At 57.8% G+C, this 20,984-nt stretch overlaps 4 protein-coding genes across 10 annotated transcripts in view; 3 read left to right on the top strand and 1 right to left on the bottom strand.

Moving 5' to 3' along the window:
* NXN (nucleoredoxin) overlaps positions 1 to 6,788 on the top strand; it is a 52,481-nt gene extending 45,693 nt beyond the window's left edge. Inside the window, exons 6-8 of the mRNA XM_074923021.1 lie at positions 390 to 569; positions 3,214 to 3,338; positions 5,614 to 6,788. Of these exons, the coding sequence (XP_074779122.1) occupies positions 390 to 569; positions 3,214 to 3,338; positions 5,614 to 5,796 (488 nt within the window). The 3' untranslated portion in view covers positions 5,797 to 6,788. The remainder of the gene's footprint in view (positions 1 to 389; positions 570 to 3,213; positions 3,339 to 5,613) is intronic.
* Positions 6,789 to 8,774: 1,986 nt separating this feature from the next.
* Positions 8,775 to 11,780, bottom strand: MRM3 (mitochondrial rRNA methyltransferase 3). The gene is made up of 4 exons (XM_074922837.1): positions 11,509 to 11,780; positions 10,590 to 10,834; positions 10,019 to 10,186; positions 8,775 to 9,412 (listed from the first exon to the last, which is right to left on the bottom strand). Exons 1-4 carry the CDS (start codon positions 11,778 to 11,780, stop codon positions 8,850 to 8,852), a joined length of 1,248 nt encoding a protein of 415 aa, XP_074778938.1. The 3' UTR covers positions 8,775 to 8,849.
* A 35-nt stretch (positions 11,781 to 11,815) lies between these two features.
* On the top strand, positions 11,816 to 16,011 carry GLOD4 (glyoxalase domain containing 4). 7 transcript variants are annotated; one of them, XM_074922762.1, is made up of 9 exons: positions 11,816 to 11,925; positions 12,111 to 12,160; positions 12,847 to 12,967; positions 13,768 to 13,912; positions 14,104 to 14,240; positions 14,575 to 14,661; positions 14,944 to 15,018; positions 15,107 to 15,193; positions 15,813 to 16,011. In XM_074922762.1, the coding sequence occupies exons 1-9, from the start codon at positions 11,836 to 11,838 to the stop codon at positions 15,876 to 15,878; spliced, it is 858 nt and encodes a 285-aa protein (XP_074778863.1). In that variant the 5' UTR covers positions 11,816 to 11,835; the 3' UTR covers positions 15,879 to 16,011. The 7 variants fall into 7 exon arrangements, with proteins under 7 accessions (XP_074778863.1, XP_074778865.1, XP_074778864.1 ...); XM_074922764.1 differs by having other exon boundaries at positions 14,905 to 14,961; XM_074922763.1 differs by having other exon boundaries at positions 14,905 to 15,018; positions 15,161 to 15,193.
* Positions 16,012 to 17,262: 1,251 nt separating this feature from the next.
* On the top strand, positions 17,263 to 20,984 carry GEMIN4 (gem nuclear organelle associated protein 4). The gene is made up of 2 exons (XM_074922563.1): positions 17,263 to 17,289; positions 17,693 to 20,984. Exons 1-2 carry the CDS (start codon positions 17,280 to 17,282, stop codon positions 20,872 to 20,874), a joined length of 3,192 nt encoding a protein of 1,063 aa, XP_074778664.1. The 5' UTR covers positions 17,263 to 17,279; the 3' UTR covers positions 20,875 to 20,984.

Here is a 20,984-nt window from a genome sequence, read left to right as displayed (position 1 = left end):
CCACGGGGCAGTGAAGCTCTGCCTCGCATGCAGGAGGTACGTCTGTCCTGTCCGAGCGCTGCAGGAGGGAGCTTGCAAGGTGTGGTGGGGTTTGCGTCCAGGAGCGTCGGCCGCAGTGACCCCTGCCTCTGCTCAGGCAGGGGGGTGCCGGCAGTGCCACAGCTGGTCTCTCAGTGTCCTGCTCTGGCTGCTGAATTACAGCCTCTGCTGGGAAGGAAACAGGATCCAGCGACCCCAGTTCCTGCATGTGGACGAGCTGCGGAGAGGCAGCGTGCTTGCTGGGCTCCTGCCAGAGCTGGAGGCGGTGGGAAAAGGCCCTTCTCCCCACGCTCTGTCTCTGGCCGGTTCACGTTTTGTCTGACCCCCGCCCTGTTTTTCTTCCATCACAGGCATCCCGACTCTCATCGTCCTGGACTCCAAGGGAGACGTGATCACGCGGCAGGGGCGGGTGGAGGTGCTGAACGACATCGAATGCCGCGAGTTCCCCTGGCACCCCAAGCCCGTGCTGGAGCTGACAGACTCCAACGCCGTGCAGCTGAACGAGGGCCCCTGCCTCGTCCTCTTTGTGGGTACGGAGCGTCGCTGCTCTGAGAGCAGAGCCTGGGAAGGGAGACGGGCCACTGCCAGCTTGGCTAGAGCTGGCCACAGGGCTGAGAACCTGCCTCTGATGGCAATGGTGTCTGTGGGAAGGGATGTCAGCCTGTTTCCATCGCCAAGAGCAGTGCTACGTCCTCACATGTCCACAAGGGAGGGAAAGAGAGGTCCCTGTGGAGTCCCCTCGAGGGGTGCAAGGGGTCGGACAAACCCGGAGCCATGTCCGTACCAGGGGAGCGGGCTGCTGCGGCTCGCGGGGCTCTGCCGGAGCCTGCCCATGCCACGGCTCTGCCACAGCTCCTGCCCAGCCACCCGAGGGATGTGTCAGAGCGGCGAGTTGCAGCGGAGAGGAGCTGTCCTATCAAAGCTGCTTTAGTGGCAGCGGTGGAGGGGAATGCTGACAGGGTGTTGGGGAGTATGAGAAATACACTGTCACAGCCAGTGGTGGTGGTAGAGACGGGAAAAGCCGCTCCGGAGCAGGGACCTCGGGCACACGTGACGCGCCAGAAGAGGCGGAGGGAGCGTCTCTGAATGGGGTTAGAGCTCCGTGCTGGAAGCCACAGCTTGGGGCTTGAATCCCTGAGCTGAGTGGGGCCGTGACAGTCAGAGGAGCCTCTTCCGTGCTCTGCTGGTACTTCAGTGTTCTCCCTGTGGGGTGTCTCCCCAAAGTCCGTGTCCCTCTTGCATGGCTCACCCACACAGGATGCTCCCCCAGCTTCCCTGATAGGGACACAGCCCTGGTGCTCACCCAGGGCACGGCTGGCCCCCTCCTCATTGCCTCCCTGCCAGCCACGGGCGTTAAATCGGGTGAGGGCTGTGGCCAGGATGAGCCGTACTGCAGGCTGAGCCCCAGCCGGGCAGGGGGGAGGCAGAGGGGGGCACACAGCATCTCAGGGAGCGAGCCCAGCGGTCATGGACTCACAGGGGGAGCATGTCTGTCCCTTGAGTACTCTGTGGAGTGGTGGTGGGGGTTTGCTGAAGAAGAACCCCCCTTTCCCCAAGCGTGCTGGTATCAGTCAGGGGGGCCTGGCCCAGGGCAGGGCTCGTGTCCCACTTCCTCGCACACCCTCGCACACCCTTCCGTGCAGCACTGATAACATGGCTCTCGCTCTTTCACTTCTTCCCTTTCAGATTTCCTTTTGACCCTGATTATTTATTCAGCAGAGCCCCGCAGGGGATGTGAGCACAGAGCCAAAAATACTCTCCTCACATGGGGAGGACCGGCCGGCCACACCGAGGGTGATTGATTGAGGCCGGCACTGCAGGTCTCTGGAAAGAGTTATTTTTATCTTGTTCTGAGCGAAGTTTTTCTGTCACCTTGCTGCAAGCAGAGCGCTCTCAGGCCAGTGGCTGGGGTTGTCTCTCGGCACTGAGACGTGCAGCCTCGGGGAAATCTCCTGGCGGTGGAGATGAGGCCGGTGCTGCACCAAGGCAAGCGCTGGGGATGGGGGCTCCTGGCCAGCCTGTGTCCTGCTGGAGACGCCCCCCTGGCAGACCAGTGCCTGTGCTGTGCGGGCAGCAGCACCCCCAGGAGAAGGCAGCTGCAGGAGAAGGCAGGCTGAGCAAGAGCTGGTTGTGAATAAATCCCAACCACTCTACATCTGCCCCGGGAGAGTGTAGGGCTGGGTCAGCCAGAGTGTGCAGGGCTGCCTGGAGTGCTGCCAGCAGCCGTTGTTTGTAGAAAAATCAATCCCTGCAGACACCCCCCAAACTCTGTGTATTTATCACTGTCTCTCACGCAGGACAGACCCCAAAATGCAGCGTGCAGTGTCTCTGGCATCCCTTCCTCTGCTTGGAGAAGGCAGAGAAGAGGGCGGGGAAGTGCGCAGCAAGGGCAGAGCGCTTCGGGTGTGGGCAGTGCCTGTCCCAGCTTGGGGCTGAACTGGCCATACTGGGCAGTTACATCAGGGACCACGGGAGCTGCACGCGACCAGGAGACCAGGGGCCTCTATTCTGCTTCCTTACTTTTTTTTTTTTTTTTTAATGCTAAAAGTTGTCCCCGAATTGAAATTGTTTCATCTCAGCGCTGTTCAAGGACGCAGTCTCTCCTCTTTCCAGCTCAGTATTTGAACTTCAGTGGTGGCTGGCGTTTGATTGATGTTGCCATCTCTTTCTACTTTACCTCTGTCAAATCAAAGCTGCCTTCACAGTGCTGCTGCTGCAGAGACGTGAGCAGAAAAGCTGCTGAGCAGCCGTCCTGAGGCGGAGGGATGGTGGGTGGCAGGCAGGGGCGGCAGGCAGCCTCAGATCAGCGCATTCGTTTGGTCTTCAAAACATGCTGACGCTTCTCAAACTGCAGAGCAGCTTTTTTTGCGCCTGTTTGTCCCTGCGCTTCAGCAGCAGCACCAGGGGAGTGAGTGGTGAAGTGTCTGGGGAGCAGGAGCTGCTCCTCTGTTACGTGTTTCCCTGTCTCACATGAAAAGCACATTTCAGCTGCTCCCTAATTGCTATGGAGCTGCGCAGCTTTGAAGTTCGTGCTGCACATCCCGGCTCCGGTTTCCTGCCTGGTGGTGCTGTGGGATAGAGCTGCCTGCGCCCAGCCGGTTTGCATCCGTTTGATCCTGACCTCCTTTTTGCCTTGCCTCTTCTGTTTTGTCTCCCCACCCCTGTGCCCTACAGATTCAGAGGATGACGGAGAGTCAGAGGCAGCGAAACAACTGATTCAGCCCATAGCTGAAAAAATCATTGCCAAGTACAAAGCCAAAGAAGAGGAGGCACCATTGCTCTTCTTCGTGGCGGGTGAGGTAAGCGTGAAGAGAGCACGGGGCTGCATCCTGCTGTGTTTCTGTACAAGGACTGAGCTGGGTTGGGTACCACTGTCACTGCCTTTCAGGGGGGTAAACTGAGGCACAGAGCTACTGCAGCTAGCCAGGGACTATGGAGCAAAACCAGACTGAGTCCTGGCTCAGTCCCTTTCTCTTGTTGCTGAATGTTATTTGTGGTGAAAGGCTTCCACCTGCGTTTTCTCAGAGGTGGAGAAGCCTGAGAGTGGGCAAGGGAGATGCTGGGGACAGGCAGAGAGGGGCTGGGGGGGCAGGAGGGAGCTGCCCGCTCCCCCCTCACACCCCAAGGCTCTGCGGGCAGGAAAGCTGGCTGGGCTGTGGCCAGGAGCTGGGCTTTGTGTTTCAGGCTGGCCCAGGCAGTGCTGCCCTCGCTGGGGTGGTGCTGCCTGCCCTCCCACCCCAGGAGCTGCTCCAGCCTCGTCCCTAAGGGGTGACTGGGAATCCACCCCGATCCTGTGAGCTGGGCCCATTTTGGTGCCATGCGGGTGATGCTGGACAAACCCCACGGTGGGAGCGGGAGCGGGGCAGGAGGAGGCTGGCCCTGGGGCTGTGGTTGCCCTGCTGCGTCCCAGCTCCGCTCTGCCTGGGGTTTGGTCAGGCACCTCATCACAGATGAGGGTGGTTTCCTGAGCTGGCCATGCTGTTGGGGGCTGGAGTGGTATTTAGGGCATGAGCAGGCTGCAGTGCTCAGAGCCAGGGATCTGCTGGAGAAAATGGGGCTTCTGGCCTCCCTTTTCCCCATGCTGGCACTTTGCCCTGCTGCAGGCTTGCAAATGAGGAAGATTTTGTGTAAAGGTCAACAAAGCTCCTAGTCCCCTGCCCCCAGACCTCCCGAGGTGCTGCTGGGGGTCTGGGCGGGTGGCAGCTGCCACTCCGTCCCTCCACACTTATGTCACCACCGCCAGCGGGGCCCTCCAGAGCCGCCCTGTGCACAAAAGGGTCCCCACTGCCGCACCCCGGCCCCCCTCCTTGGCCAAGCGAGGCCCCACCATCCCCCTCCGGACAGGCACCCCTGCTCCCACCACTGTAACGGGTCTCTGAGCATCCCGGCTCGGCCCCGCGCCCCTGAATAAGCCCCTTGTTGGAAAGGCTATTTTAGGAGGGTCCAGGACCTGCCCCCCTCCCCCGGAGCCTGTGAAGTGTTTTCCTCCGGCTCGCCAACTGTAGCTGAAACATTGCTGCTATTCATCCCGCTCCCGACATCCCTGCGGCGGCCGGGCCGAAAAGTGGGGAGTGCCCGGCACGTCCCCTTCATCCGTCACCTTGATGGCCCCGGGTCCCCCCCAGCCCCCCCCAGCCATAGCCAGAGCAAGCGCTTCCCGTTCCTCTCCCAGCACCATCTGGGCTGGTTTTGTATTGATTAAAAACGGGGTTTGGTCCCTTTGCAGGGATAAGATAAAGGATGAGGCGTCCCAACACCTGGGCTGGGAGCGGGAAGGGTGGGGGCTGGCTGAGCACCCTGGCCCGAGGGCACAGCCCTGCTCCCCCTTCCCGCCTCGCTCTCTGGCTGCAGTGGAAGGGGAAGCTGTGCTGCCATCAGCTGCTCCCCCGATCGGTTCTTTTCTATGACTGCCCTTGGAAATGGGCTCGGAGGAACCGTCCCCCTTGGGATGCTGCACATGGTGGGCTTGGCCAGGGGCGGGAGGTGAATCGCCCCGGCGCCAGCTTTGCCACTGCACAGCCTTGGCAGGGACAAACTCTTCCCTCCCCGCCAGCAGCCTGCTGCCAGGGAGCCCCATGGCTCCCGTGCGGGCCCTGGGGACCTGCCGGTGGGGCCTCGGCGTCAGCTCAAGGCATTTGTTGTCCCATTCCTGTTTTCTGGTTTGCTCCGGGCATGCGCCCGGGCCTTGTTGGCCTGGGGAGCGGCGAGGCCATGGCTGTGCTGGCAGAGGGCTGGCGAGTCCCCACATTCACCTCCCGAGCTGCTGATGCCAAAACCGCCCCTGCCCCAGAACTCTGAGGTGGCTGGGAGAGCCTGGGGGTGCTGGGGGCCGTGTCCCGTGCGGAGCGAGTTGGTTTAGCGCATGGTCCCATCCCAGCCGGGGATGAATCGGCCCGGGTTGGTTCTGACACAAAGCATGAGCAGGGCGGGGGCTGCGCTCGCGGCCCGGCAGTGCCGGTGCAAGGCCCAAGCGCTCGGGAGGTGTTTGCAGACCATGGCGGGGAAGCAGCAAACTGTTCCCGATTGCCCTGGCCCTGCTGATGGCTCCTCTCTCTGTCTTGTTTTGGCCCCCAGGACGACATGACCGACTCCCTGCGGGATTACACCAACCTGCCCGAAGCTGCGCCCCTGCTCACCATCCTGGACATGTCAGCCCGGGCCAAGTACGTGATGGATGTGGAGGAGATCACGCCCGAAATTGTGGAAGCTTTTGTCAGCGACTTTCTAGCAGACAAGCTAAAACCCGAGCCCATCTAAGGGGGCTTCTGCGCCAACAGACATTATTTAAAACTAGGTCTCTCTTCCACCGCTTGTGGATTCTCCAGCGTGTCCTCACGCCCGACCCAGTATCCAACCTTCTTGTGGTGCCTTGTTTTACGCAGTGAATCCTTCTCCTGAGCAAACTCCTCGAGATGCACTTTCAGCAGGGAGTCGTTGGCGTTTGGAGACTTCGCTTGTGCTTCATGGTGATATATTCTCTAATAACCAGGCCAGAACTGTTACCGTATCATTATTTTATACACAGCACTAGCTAGCAGGCAAATCTTTTTGCATGGTGATCTTCCCAACGTATGCATCAGGCAGTGGATGGGGTTCTCGGGGCTCTTTATTTCTCCTTCTCCCCCTTCCCTCCTACCACCCCTGCTGACTAAATGACTTTAAGGAAGCAATAAGGAACCTGTCCCCTTCACCCCCGCCCCATCCTCCTTTCCCACCTGAGTACCAGTGCCCCGACGAGGCCGAGACAAAGTCTTAACTGCTGACAACCTCTGAAAGACCACGGCGCAGCCGAGCTTTTCCTCCTGGGGGTGAGACCCTTCCGGGTGGGTTTCCCACCTCCCACCCCAAGCACCGACAGCCTTAGGCAGCGCTGGCTGTGCGTGTTGGGGGGTCGCCTGCCTGCCACGGGTGGGTGTTCCCTCCCTCCCTGCCTCCCGCTCTGAGCCAGGAGGAGGACCACCACCGCGCTGCCCTCACCTCTTGTCTCTCCCCTGTGCTCTCCCCATCCCCTCTTGCCCCTCTCTCTGGTATGACTCGTCCTTTCCCCTCTATGTTAGTTGATTGAGCTGTTTTGCGTAGGTGTGTCCCAAACCCAACGTTCATGGTGCTGTTCTTTAAAAAATAACCAAAAAAAATCTGACAAAAAAACCCCCACCTCCCTAACCCAAGCAGCACAGCCCAGCCCCCGCAAAGTAACATTGTAAAAACTGTACATGGTGATTGGAACTTTGTAATAAAACTGTTAGAATAACCTGGTCCCTGGAGCTGCCAACTGCCGCGTCCCGCCGTCAGGGAGAGGGAGCCCACAGGGGGGAAGGAGCCCCCGAACCAGACCCCGTGGGGTTGGGGTCGGTACCTCCCGGCGCTGCGGTGGCTCGGCCGGGGTTGTGGCTGGCTGACTGCCGTGAGCTGCTCGGAGCCACCGTGGAGGGGGGAGCGTGGTCTCACCACCCCACGCTGCACCCACCTGTCCCACGGGCTCTGCTCGCACACCCCCCCACCCCACCCCAGCCGAGGGTCTCCCCTGGCTCTCGCCCGGCCACAGTGGTCTCTGCCGGCGTCACGGGGTGGTGTGGTGAGGCTCAACAGCGGGTGCCGGGCGAGCCACCGTGCTTCCCTTTCAGCTCGGCCGTGGCAGGATCAGGCCTCTACCACCCCCCTTACATCGGTGCTGCAGCAGCCCACCCCGGCAGGAGCTGGGGAAAGCCGCCAGCCCGGCACCGGATCAATCCCTGCTTTATTTTGCACGTTTCAGGGGCTCTCGTGTGTGGTGGTGATGGATTGGTGAGCTCCTGGAGGAGCCACGGCGTTGCCCACCCCACTGGCCCCTGAGCCCAGGAGCGTGTGTGCCTGGGCCAGGGGCTGGGGCTGGCCGAGCCTGATGTGGCAACAGCACGGCAATGCTGGGAGCCACTGCTTGCTGTGCCTCCCCCCAGGTGCTGGGCTTCAAGCAACCCCTCCTAAATTAACCCTCAGTTAACTCCTATCCTCTTTACTGCAGACTGTCTGAGGAAATACCCTTTTCAGTGAGTTGTTCTCCGCTGGTGGGTTAAGAGCTCGCTGGACGAGCTGCATGGACACGGCTGAGCAGTGCCCACTGCCAACCAGCTCGCCCACTGCTGGTGCTTGAGGGATGCTGGCTGGTTTGGGGGAAATTGCGACAGGTTTGTGGTTTGAAAGACCCCAGGGTCTGTGGTATTTGGTCATATAGCGACAGTAGATTTCTTTAGAGGGGGAGAACCCATGTTCCCCACTGGATGTTGTGGTTCAGGCTGTGAATTCAGCACTGCTGTAGCTGCCCAGTGAGAACCAGAGCAAAGCAGCAATTTTCTGCCTGAAAACTCGGTCTTTTGAGGTCAATTTGATGAGACGGGATCTGGAAATAGGCTCTGGAGGGAGAATTGCTCAGCGGGAGACATTTCAGGCTCCAGGTAGCGCTGCTGCCAAGCAGAGCACACACCCAGCCCAGGCAGCACTGGGATACGAGGGCTTGGGCATGCAAGAGGCAGAATCTCCAGCTCTGGGTGTTTCTCAAGCCAATGACAGAACCAGTTTCAATGTGGTAATGGAAACCAGCGCCAGCAGAGAGGGGGCTGGCAGTAAGCCCCTGGTTGTGTGCCTCAGCCAGCGCAGAGGCATTTTTAAGCGCACAGAAAGCCGGGTGGCAGCCGACGCCACCCCAGGAGCCGTCCGTCGACACGCCAGTGCCACCAGGGCTGCGGCCCAGCCCGGATCCACGGGGGTGGGTTGCTGCAAGCTGACTTGTTGCCCTTGGGGAGACATGGAAAGGTGCTGGGGCCTCGTTCCCTAGGGCCCAGCACCCATTCCCCACCGAGGGATGGCTGTGGCTCCATCCTTCCCCTCTCTCGTTGCTAGTCCCTCTCTGCTGAGGCACCTGTGTGGTGACAGACGCCCACAGCAGGGTTGGTGTGCTGCTCCCACCGCTCCGTACAGCACGGGGTTTGGGTGAGCCCAGGCAGGACCCATTCTGTGGGGAGGTCACGCAGCCCAGGGCTGTGGGAGGAAGGACACAGGCTGGCGGCAGCATCCTGGCCCGAACGCTGCCGCGGCAGCTGCGCCCTGACCCCACAGCGAGGGAGCCGAGGCCTCCCCAGATTGGGGATCACGGTGCAGCCAGAGCACCCATGGGCTCAGCCAGGCACCACCCACTCATCCCAGCGCAGCTCCAGCACTGCCACAGCTGTCTCATCCTCATTTACTGCCAACCAAAGAGCCCAAGCTGCACCTTTATTACCAGTACAGCATGCCAAAGGGAGGAGATGCTTCTTCAGCACCCAAACCGCAGCAGTTTAGCCCGCTACAGGGAATTGCTGCCTTTCATCTTCCTGCTTGTGCCTCCGCAGCAACTGTCTCTTCCCCTCAAACAGCACGATGCCGGCAGCGACGGCAGCGTTCAGGCTGTCCACACCCGGCACCACGGGGATGAGCAGTCTCGTCCCCCCTGTGCTGGCCGCGAGGTGAAGCGCATCTGGGCTCAGCCCCTGGGTCTCTCCACCGATCACCACCGCCACTGGAGTCCGTGGCCAGCTCTCGTAGTAATGCTGCGCAGCCAGCTCCGGGACGCAGACACTCGCTGCTCCCTCCTCATCCTCACGCTCAGGAGCAGCCTTGGGTTTGGATTCCGCAGGAGCCCTCGGGTTGCCGGGAGCTGAGCCGGCCCTGTCAGCTCCCCCCAGCGCAGGCGCGACCTCAGCCTGAGCTCCGGGGTCTTTGTTGTCGGCCACGCAGACCCGGATGCCGGCGGGAAGGTTGCTGGGAACAGATTCCCAGTCCAGGCTGTCAATGATGGGCATGCGGAAGTGAGCACCCATGCCTGCGCGGAGCACCTTTGGCTCCCAGGGATCCACACAGCCTGGGACGGACGGGAGGGAAACAGTGATGCTGCAGCGGCTCCCAAAAAGATGGGATTCAGCAGCCGCAGCAGAATCACATAATCACCTGGGTTGGAAAAGCCCTTGCAGCTCTTCCAGCCCAACCATGAACCTCACCCTGATCCTTCCCAACTCCCCCAGATCCCTCAGCGCTGGCTCAGCCCGACTCTTCAACCCCTCCAGGGATTCCGGGGACTCCCCCCCTGCCCTGGGCAGCCCATTCCAACGCCCAACAGCCCCTTCTGCACAGAAATCCTTCCTCAGAGCCAGCCTGACCCTGCCCTGGTGCAGCTTGAGGCCATTCCCTCTGGGCCTGGCACTGGTTCCTTGGCTCAAGAGACTCATCCCCCCTCTCTGCACCCTCGTTTCAGGGAGCTGTAAGGGCCAGGAGGTCTCCCCTCAGCCTCCTCTTCTCCAGACTAAACCCCCCCAGTTCCCTCAGCTGCTCCCTGTAAGACACGTGCAAATCGTGTCTGGGCCAGACACTGCTTACAAGCTCTTGGCAACATTTCCAAGCACCTCTTATTTCCTGCCTTACCCCCAAACTACTCCAACTCATGTTGTTTTCCCCAGGGAAAGGCTCTTACCTTTGGTGAGCAGCACTTTCTCACAGCCTGCTCCTGCTGCAGATCTCAGAATCGTCCCAAGGTTTCCTGGATCTCGGATATTGTCGCAGATGAGGAGCAGGGGCAAGGAGTTGGTTAGCTGAGCAGCAGGGTAAGACATCTTGGCATGGTCAGGCTTGGAAAAGATCCCTGAGGATACAAAGTGCTGACAGGCTTCTGACCAACACACCCCAAGGAGAGGGCTGTCTCTCATTTAGTTGGCCCACATTTCACTGAAGAGGTGCTGGAGACAGCACTGGGAAAAGCAACGCTTAAGAGAAGAGTTTGTCACTTGTCAAGGAGAACTATTTTCCAGCAGAACTGAAGCAACCTGCTATTAAAAATGAGCATGATCACCTTCAGTGTACTCTAGGAGCCACTTTTACAGTTACCACAGCAGGCCAAATAAAAGGGAATTCTCTCAAACTATTGCACTCTTGACACACTGCCAATGTCTAGGGGAAGGTTATGAAGAGAGAGTTATTATCCACTTATTAAGTATGAAGGAAGTTTCCTTTTGAGCAGTGTTGTGACTGTTTCTAAGGCAACTTACCTATAAGCCCCTGAGGAGTTACGAGGTCAGACCAGCTCTTAATGTCTTGGAATTTCACCTTAACTAAGTTGGCTCGTTTTAGCTCTGCCTCAGGCAGCTCCTTCAGGTGCTCCACGGTGCTGAAGAAGAGAGTCTGCAGCACAGCTCCTGTCTCCAGCGCATCCTTGATCAGCCTGTGACCCTCCAGCAGAACCTTCCTGTGATGATCCCGGAACTTCTTTGACTTGGCAATGGTCACCACTTTTCTGAGGAGAAATTAATCAGAGAAAATAGGTGGGATGCTAAGGATGCCTTCAATCTGATGTTTGCCAACCACTGAGAACTTCACTTGGAAGTGAGTGAGGACAGGCTGAGGGAGTTGGGGGGGTTCAGCTGGAGAAGAGAAGGCTCCAGGGAGACCTTAGAGTGGCCTCCCAGGACTGAAAGGGGCTGCGGGAAAAGTGGGGAGGGACTCTTGATCAGCGGGGTGTAGGGATAGGATGAAGGGTGATGGTTTTAAACTGACAGAGGGTAGATTTAGATTAGAAATTCTTCCCTGTGAGGGGGGTGAGGCCCTGGCACAGGCTGCCCAGAGAAGCTGTGGCTGCCCCCTCCCTGGAAGGGCTCAAGGCCAGGTTGGACGGGGCTTTGGGCAACCTGGGCTAGTGGAAGGTGGCCCTGCCCGGGCCGGGGGGGCTGGAACTGAATGAGCTTTAAGGTCCCTTCCAACCCAAACCATCCCGTGGTTGTTTCTGAGTCCCCCCGGTATCTTTAGTCCGGTTGCAGGAGGCGCTGCGGTATCCAGTCTCTACCCGGAACCCCCAAGCGTCGGAATTCGCCTCAGCTTCTGCCCATGTGACACCGGGCAGCTCCAGAGCGGGGCCACCCCGCACCCTCCCGGGCCCGTCCCCCTCCCGCCGCGGTGCTGCCCGCGCCTCACCCCAGCCTCCTGTCGCCAGGTCCCGCCTTCTCGTACCGCAGCCCCAGCCCGGCCAGGCTCCACTCCACCGCTGGCGGCGGCGGCGGCGGGGGGAGGGTGGGAGGGCGCTCCCGGGGGCTCCGCTGCGCCCCGGCCGCCCCACCCCGCTCCTTCTGCGGCGGCAGCACCCGCACGGGGCTCCGCCGCAGCGCCCGCACCCCGCGCCGCCCCGCCGCCTCCCCCGTCCCACCGGGCCGCAGCAGCGCCCGGCCCAGCCGCCCCAGAGCCGCCATCTTGTGTCGTCACCGCCGCAGCGACGGGCGCGCCGCGTGACGTCACCGCTCCGCCATGGCGGCCCGGCGCGCGCTGCACTTCGTCTTCAAAGTGGGCGACCGCGGCCGGAGCGCGCGGTTCTACCGCGAACTGCTGGGCATGAGCGTGAGCGGCGGGGCCGGGCCGGGCGGGCGGAGGGCCCGGGGCTCCCCCGGGCCGGCAGGAGGGCGGGCGGCTCCTCCGGCGGGCGTCACCCCCGGCAGCCGGCCGGAAGAGACCGGTAGGGGCCGCGGGGAGGGAGGGGGCGGCTCTCCCCGGTGCTGACCCCCCTTTCCCATCCCGTTCGCCAGGTGCTGAGGCACGAGGAGTTCGATGAGGGCTGCAAGGCCACCTGCAACGGGTGAGTGCCGTGTCCGCGCTCCCCGGGCTGTTGCGTCTCATAACACACCCGCCAGCGTCTGCCGGAGCTAAACCGGGCAGTTTGGGTTTGTATTTTTTAACTCCTTCCCTTGGAATCAGCAGTTTCCCTCTGTGCGCAGGTATGATGTTTACACTGAAACACAGGTATTGCTGTGTTACACCCACAGGCTGATACTAAACTTTATAAAATGTTCTGTAAGCTTCCCTGGAATTGCATTCCGTTACATCGGCTTTTGCAGACATGGGGCTATCTGGGGTCTTGTGTTAAAAATCCCTCCTGGTAGCTCCAAAGACTCTCATCTTCATGAGTGAAAGAAATCTTACAATCTGGTGCCCAAGCGTGGACTTTTCCTATTTTGCAATAAGGAAATGGTCACCTAATTCCCGCTAATGAGCAGTTTACGCTTGTCAGATGTGAACTGTTAAGGGCTAGAACTCTTGGTCATGGATGACAAACCACAGTCAGAGCTACTGGCTGGGGGGTGCCCATCTGCCGAGTTGCAATGAAAATTCCTCACTGGTATCAGCTACTATTTGGTGGGAGGTTACTGGATTACCTGTGCCATTTGTTTCCTCTAGAAATGCAATTTGTCCTTGAAACACTAATACTTGAAGTTTTTTATGTTTACTTCTAATATTCGTAACAATTAAATATGGATGTTCCAGCCCTTATGATGGAAAATGGAGCAAAACAATGGTGGGCTATGGGCCAGAAGACAACCACTTTGTTGCAGAATTGACTTACAATTATGGTGTTGGAGAATATCGCCTGGGCAATGACTTTCTGGTAAGTACCACACATAGCCACAGAATTCTGTGGCAGGCTGTGTTACTTTGATGATTAAAAAGGCACATAGGTTGTACCAGTTGCTTTTTTATGCTGTTTGGTTCCTGAAGCACTTCTTGCTTAGAATTCTTGGTAGAGCTGTCTCCAAGTTGGAAGAGCAGAAATTAGAGCAGCTTTTTGCTCACTTAGGATCCAGGAAACGCATCCTGGAGCTCTACCTCTTAGCTGCTGTGTGTGTGGGATGGCCGGTGCTTGCTGCCAGATCCAACATGGAATGGTTACCTAGGAGGGATCTTGCTGTAGGAAAACACTCCTTTATTTGTTATTACTTATTTCTTTGTTATTTACTAGCTGACAACTAGTGAAGATCTCAGGTTTCATCTCTGAGTACATCTCATTGTGTTTTCTTGTTGTTTCCCCTGAGCTAATGTTCTTCCCTCAGTTTGGGGGTGTCAGGGAACAGCTGTGTGGAGCCACCTGGGAGAACAGTTGGGAACTCGGTTTTCCTTTTCTGTACAGTGCACTGAGTCACAATTGTAAATGCCTTTTGCTTTTCCTTTCCCTTTGGTGTGAAAGAAGGGTGGGTTAGTGCATTCCAAATGCATGTGGGATGCACGGTAAGACTGAGCTTATTTTATAGGAGCAAGATACCTGATTGTCAGGAGATCATATGGCCGATCTGTTATAACAAGCAACCCCGTTTGTTTCTGGCCATTGCGGGAGCAGACTGCTGGAAGGCAGGACTCAGACAGCTGTAATTCCACCCTGTGAATTGTGTGTGTCTGTTCTGTTCTCACCAGGGCCTGACACTGGTGTCCAGCCAGGCTGTGAGCAATGCAAAGAAGATGGGGTGGCCCCTCAAGGAAGTCACAGCTGGCATTTTTGAAGCTGAAGCCCCAGGGGGATACAAATTCTACTTGGAAGACAAGGAAGAGCTCAGGCAAGGTGAAGTGTCCGTGTTTGCTCTTACTGGTGTTCGAAATGTGGGATATTGGAATGGGAAGTGTCTGTCTCAGTGGCCTTTTATGAGAGAGAACATGTTTCTGCTATGGCTTTGTTACTTTCCTTCTCAAGAACGTACAACTGAGTTTAAAACTACAGTGTATTTGTAACTTTAAATTATTGCAATTCTACAGATCCTGTGCTAAAGGTAACCTTGGGTGTCTCCAATCTGCAGAAGTCTGTTAACTACTGGTCTGATTTGCTGGGGATGAAAATATATGAGAAGGATGAGGAAAAACAAAGGGTTTTGCTGGGCTATGCGGATAATCAGGTTAGTCCTTAGAAAACTTTCCAGTTCTGATCTTGAAGAGTTGCATCTCATCATGGAAACCTCTCGTTTCGTGAGAACAAAATCTTAAAGTAGAAAAAAGATCTTCATTAAAGCAACTGTGCACTTAGTTCTGTGTACTTAAGTTAAAGCTTGCATACACTTGATTGTATTTTTTTTTTTTTTTTAAAAGCTGTGGTTTGCTCTGGTAATTCTGTCTTGTTGGGAAATCTGTGTGGGGGTGATTTTGAAATGACCCACATTAGTAAAAGCCGGAGTGAACGTGACAGTGAGAACAGTGTCCTTGCAAGTCAGGCTTGCTTTTTTCCTCTCTCAGTGCAAGTTGGAGTTGAAGACAGTTGGAGGAGCTGTGGATCACGGGACAGCGTTTGGGCGGATTGCCTTCTCCTGTGCAAAGGAAGAGGTAACACCCACATTTCCCTCAACCCTTTCATTGCCCAGGGCTAGCTGGGGAGGGGTTCGGTTCATTTCTAGTATTGACAAAATATCTTGAATGTGAACAAAAAAGTACTGAGCAGACACTTTATATTTCTTGCAGTGGGAATGCAGTGGAGTTGTGGGTAATGGGGAGCTGTAAATGGGAATAGCTTGAACACATCTGACCTTTGTCTGACTAGGGTTGATTTTTATTTGTTTTCTGTTTAAGTTGCCACACATTGAAGCCCTGATGAAAAAGGAGAATCAGAAAATTTTAACACCTCTGGTTAGCTTGGACACACCTGGCAAGGCCACAGTGCAAGTGATTATTTTGGCTGATCCTGTGAGTGATACTGGCAATGGTGATTCAATTAGATTTCATTTTCTCCTCTCCCAGGTATCTAACTTACCTGTTCTTGAATTTGGTTTAGGATGGGCATGAAATCTGTTTCGTGGGAGATGAAGCATTCAGAGATCTCTCCAAGGTGGACCCCAACGGTGACAAACTGTTGGATGATGTAAGTAATGCTGGCCACGCGTTTGCTGTCTTCCTGATCACAGACACCCGCAGAATCCAATTTTAATTCCATGTGGAGTTTTTCTGAGGAGCCAGTCGTGCCATCTTGCTCAGGAAAACACGTCAGTTCTTAAAGTTCACTTGGTACCCTGGCTGGAGTTTTCCAGCCTTGCTCTCGGGGCAGCTGGGTGCTGGTGTGTCTGGCTGGGCACCTCAGCAGCGCTTTGGTGTAAGTTACTACTGACAGTTACCTGTAAGTTACTCCAGACAGTTCCCTGTGAGCTGCGGTGCCGCCAGCGCAGCCACACACCCTCCCATGGCTGAGGGGCTCTGCTGTGGGGTGGGAGCTCTGTGGGGAAGGTCGTGTTTAAACTGTCCTGCCTCGCTCGTGTGTTACCGGATAATCTCTGTCTGCTGCAGCAGAGAACATTGGTTTTCTGTGTCCGTTTTCCTTTACTAGTGTGTGAAAAAATAATTTATCCATCAGCGTAGCTTTCCTCCAAGTTGGAAAGTGTCCCTGAGATGAGGCCAGGTTTTTGGGGCAGCTGGTGAGCGGGAGCAACCAGGCGTGGGGTGACGTGGCTGCTGTTCCGAACACGTTAACGCTTTTCTCTGTGCAGGCCATGGCGGCGGACGGCAGTGACAAGTGGTTTGCTGCGCAGAAAATGAAGAAAGCTTCTGCTTAGCTGGAGAAAAGGACTGGACTGCTCCCTCGTGCCTTGGTTTTTGTCTGGAGAACTGCCAGTTCCATGTAACGTGTTGCGTTGTCCCTTCCAGTAAGAGGCTGCTGTAATGTCCTGTGCTGGTTGGCTTGTTTGATTTAAGCTTCAGTCTCTTACTGCTGCTCTGTCCTTCCAAGCAAATAACATGCTTCCCTGCAAAAAAACAGGCTGTGCAGTAAGGAGCAGGTTTGGGCACATGGCTTCAAAACCAGGATTCATCAGTTAAGATGAAAACATCACAATTCTCTGGTGGTGTTATACTTGAAAAAGAGGTTGCTAGATTAATCACAGTGTCTAATTTTAAAAGGAATTGATTCTAACTGTCCCTGATTTTCAGCTTAGAGATTTCCAGGTGGCTCTGAGTATCGTGGGTGCCCTGCTTCGGTGGTGAAGTGTTGGGCTGAGGGGAAGGGGGACCCGTATGGGGAACTCGAGCAGCTCTGCAGCCGCAGTGCGGGCCTGTTTCTTGGGAATAGAGAAGTTGGCTTGCTAAACTACCTGAATATTCCAGCCTGGAACGAGCCCTGTTTTCACTCCAGATGTCTCCCCAGCTGTCGAGGTGAGGTTTTCACTGGAGATGCCCGTGGTGTGTTTCTCACTGAGGCCACATTATGGATGTGGTGGTTTCCACGCTGTCCCAAGCAGTGGTGGCAGCACATGGAGCCTCCACGTTCCAGGAGGGAGCTGGGTCAGTGCTTCAGCGCTGGGCTGCCATGAGGCAGCTTGGAATAAGCATCTGATGGTTTTGCAATTAGCTTTTGATGAGAAGCTGCCTTTAGAAGTAACAGCTCGGGGTTTATTCTGCTGGAATGAAGTCAGTCTGCTTTTGCTAGTGGAATAAGCTGGGAATACTGGGAGTAATTACCACCAGGGCCCGGGTTGGGCACGCCGCCTGGGTTGTGTTCTTTGATGAAAACCTTAAATAAGTTTCACAGAGAAAAAGGGGCGAAATCAGCAGCGTTGGCAGTTGCTGAGGCACGTCGGTGCTTGTAGTGAATATTCTGAGTTTAAACAGGGAAAATTCCTCCCTGTGGGCCTGTTTGACCTCTTGGGCCCGGGGGCAGGGTTTTGCCTGGTGCACTGACCGAGTCCGTGCACTCGCCACTGTCACCCTTCAGCGCCCCGGCGTGATTCGGACGGGCTGTCGGAGTGCCTGCCTTCGGCTGCGCCCCACAGCACCCGAGTTTTTCCCCTCCCTTTTTAATTGGGCTCGCGTAATTGGACTCCCGGTCATGGGTCCTGGGGGCAGGGCTGGGCGCGGCGGGCGGCGCCACCCCCGGGTCGCCAGGGGGCGCTGCGGGGAGGGGCGGGGCTACCCGTCGTGACGTCAGAGCGCGCCAGGCGCGGGTCGGCCACGCTGCCGCCATGGAGCCCGGTGGGTGCGGGAGCGGCGCCGGGACGTGGAGCCCGGTGGGTGCGGGAGCGGCGCCGGGACGTGGAGCCCGGTGGGTGCGGGGCGGGAGCGGCGCCGGGACGTGGAGCCCGGTGGGTGCGGGGCGGGAGCGGCGCCGGGACGTGGAGCCCGGTGGGTGCGGGGCGGGAGCGGCGCCGGGACGTGGAGCCCGGTGGCTGCGGGGCGGGAGCGGCGCCGGGACGTGGAGCCCGGTGGCTGCGGGGCGGGAGCGGCGCCGGGACGTGGAGCCCGGTGGCTGCGGGGCCGGAGCGGCGCCGGGACGTGGAGCCCGGTGGCTGCGGGGCCGGGGCGAGCGGTGGGAACGGAGCCCGGTGGGCGCGGGAGCGGGGCCGGGGCGAGCCGCGGTAACGGTGTCTCCGCGCAGGGCCGTGGGGTGTGTGCGAGGAGACGGCCATCCTGCACGGCGGGTTCCTGCTGGCCGCCCGGCTGACCCAGCCGCGGCCGCTGCGGGAGCTGAGCAAAGCCGACTGGCCACGCGTGGGACCCCCCATCACTGACGCGCTGCGGGAGATCGGGGCCCGCTGCCCTTCGCCGCTGCAGCACGGCCTCTGGAAGAAAGAGGCGGTGGCCATCGTCTGGGCTAAAGTCCTGATCCCAGGCCCGTCGGCCACCTCGCTGGATGAGGGGTGGAAGGAGGACGGCTTCTTCTCCATGGGCAGGATGATCCCCGACGTTAACCACACCATCCTCTTTGAGCTGGTCAAGGCCCTCGATGTGCCCCAGCTCTTCGTGCAGCTGCTGCTCGCGCTGCCGCGGGATGTGGGCCGGAGCCAGCTGGAGCACTTAGTGGAGTATGTCGCCAGCGAGACGTCCCTGTCGGACATCAGGTTGTTCCTGGACGTGTGGTGGGAGGTGATGAAACACAAGGAGGGCCAGGAAGACGCAATAGTCTCTGCGTTCAGCGCTCTCATACATCAGCACGGGTGTGAATCCTGTCTGGATGATGGTCTCCAGCCCCCAAAGAGGTTCAAGGGTGACCCTGGCGCTCTGAATGACCCCCCCGCTGTCACCAGCCTGCTCACAGTCCTGATGGAGGGGTTAAAGCAAACCTACGGGAGCATCACCCTGCCTGCCCTGAGGTGCTATGGCTTGGCCAACATGGTGGAGCTGCTGTCCCTGTTCACTGAGCTAGAGCCGGAGAGCAGTGCCCTCCCGGCTGCAGAGTACCTGGACAAGGTCAGCTCTGTGGTTGGCCTCTGGACCAGCAACACTGAAAGCCAGTTCCACCACATGGGGCTGAGCGAGAAGGTGAAGGAAGCAGAGAGAAGCCTGAGCTTCATGTCCACAGCCAAGCTCTCTCGTGAGGAGCTCTTTGTTGGCTTGGGCTTCCTCCACAGCTTGTTTTGTGCCTGGGGAGAAGAGCTGCAGGGCACCCTGAACAGCTCTGAGCTGCTCTGCTACGAGAGCTACCGGCTCCTGGACACGCTTACCACCTTTGGGAAGAACCTGGTTTGCTTCTCGGAGACTAGAGACCTGGCTAAGGATGAGACACGTGTAGTATTAGAGCTGACACAGATCACCAAGGACTTTCTCACAGAGACCAGTGCCGGCCTGAAGAGCAAGGATTCAGACACCAGCCTGGTGTCTTCAGTTGCCATGACAATCATTGAGCAAAAGCTGGACAGGCACATGGAGATGTGCTTCATTTTTGCTTCTGAGAAGACCTGGGCCTTTTCAAAGGACTGGGTTAGCTGCCTCATGAAAAATAAAGCTCTCTTCCAGAAACCAGAACTAGTTTTGAAATTGCTGGAGACGCTGGTGGACTTTGCTGTGTCCCACCAAGACAAGGAGGGCCGAGAGCTGGAGATGCAAGTGACCCAAGCCATTGTGGAGTGTTACACTGAGCTGTCTCTAACCGACAAAAACAAAGTGATCTCAAGTGTCCTGGCATCCTGGGGCGGAGCAGGTCTGTCCCTGAACTTGCAGAGTGTCACGGAGGGCTTCCAGGAGGATCTGAACGTGACTTTCAACCAGATCACGAAGAGTGTGTCTGATGAAGGCCTGACCAGGGCTGTGGCAGCTGTGGCCAGGCTCACGCTGCTGTACCCCGAGGCCACAGTGAAGCAGGTTTGTAACCTTGCTGTAGTCAACCGTGGAGCACACCCATTCCTGGCGCAAATCCTCTGCTCCTTCCCAGCACTGAGCTTCCTGGAGACCTGCAATGATCCAGGCAGGCCACGCAGCCTGGTGGGGAGGTGTCTGGAGGAGGCGGTGTGGGGGAGGCTCTCCACTGCGAGGGAAGAGGAGCAGTTCCTCGAGTTCCTGTCCTTTCTCATGCAGCCAAACTCAGCCACCCCACTTGTGTCCCCTGCAGAGGTGACCAAAGTGTTTGTCCTTCCCTATTTGAAATCTGACTCTGCTCAAATTGAGCTGAGCCTGCAGATCCTCAGTAAGGTTTTGGGGGTACAGTCCTGCTTGGAAGAGCACTGGATCAAGTCCTGTCACCCGTTCCCGCTTCTCCTCAGCCTCTGCAAGCTTCTAGATGGTTACTCAAAGTACTGGCATCAGCCCAGGGACCAGCTCTTTCCTTCCCTGGAGACCAAAGACTTGATCCTGAACATCCTCTGCCAGCTCTGCGAGGTGGTGAGACCAGAAACTGCCCCCTCCCCTGAGCTGTGGGTCCAGTCACTGGCTTGGCTTCACAGGAGGGTGGCCTCGCTGGACTGGACCGTCGGTCTCCGGCTGAAGAAACTTTACGGAGACCACTTCAAGAACGAGGTCCCAGCGACGCTGTTTGAGATCTGCACACTTCCTGAGGACGAGTGGACGTCCCGGGCTGTGCCAGCTTACGGACCGGGCAGCGGGCTCCTGGCGTGGATGGAGTGCTGCTGCGTGTCCACAGCGCTCAGGGAGACGATGCTGACGCTCCTCACGGTCAACGCGGACAACCCCGAAGAAGTGAATCTTTTCAGCAAAGGGTTCCTGGTGGCCCTCGTTCAGGTCCTCCCTTGGTGCAGCCACAGCGAATGGAAGAGGCTCATACCCGTCGTTGAAAACCTGCTGCAGAGACAAGTCTTGCACGTGCCGTACACGCTGGAGTACGTGCAGTACATGCCCCTGCTCAACCTCAGGCCGTTCGCCTGCTCCCTCCAGTTCTCCGTGCTCTTCCTGCGGGGCTTCCAGCTCCTCTGCAGCTCCAGCTGTTCCACCTGGCTGCCGGCAGAGGCTTGGCTCCACGTGGTCCAGCTGTACTGCGGCAGCCTCACCGCCCTGCTGGGCTGCGTCAAGAGTGCAGCGGGGCCCCCCACCGAGGACAGGACCCCCACACAGGAGGTGTCCTTTGTCTGCATCCAGATGTTCTGTCACCTGCTGCACGTCGCTGCCATGCTGCCGGACAAGGGCTGCTGCGAGCCACTGGTGGTGGTGGCATTGGAGATCCTCTCGCAGTACGAGACGTTCAGCAGCGCCGATATGGCCCCCAGCAACACGCTGCGGAGAGCCAACGAGAGGCACTTCCTGGAGTCCATCACGGACAACGTTGGGGACGAGGCGCTGCGGAGCACCCTCCTGCAGAAGCTCAGCAAGCTGGGAGCCTGCTCGGCCTGAGAAGCTGGAGAGATGACAGAGGAGAGCACTGACCCTGTTTCAGGGGACCCCTGACATGGAAAGCTGTAAGATCTGTAACAAACCCTGTTGATTTTTCTCTTTTGAACTGA

The sequence above is a fragment of the Athene noctua genome, chromosome 19 (genome assembly GCF_965140245.1).
Source record: "Athene noctua chromosome 19, bAthNoc1.hap1.1, whole genome shotgun sequence".
Taxonomy (NCBI): domain Eukaryota; kingdom Metazoa; phylum Chordata; class Aves; order Strigiformes; family Strigidae; genus Athene; species Athene noctua.
The sequence above is the reverse complement of the archived record's forward strand: the minus strand, read 5'-3'. Positions and strand labels throughout refer to the sequence as shown.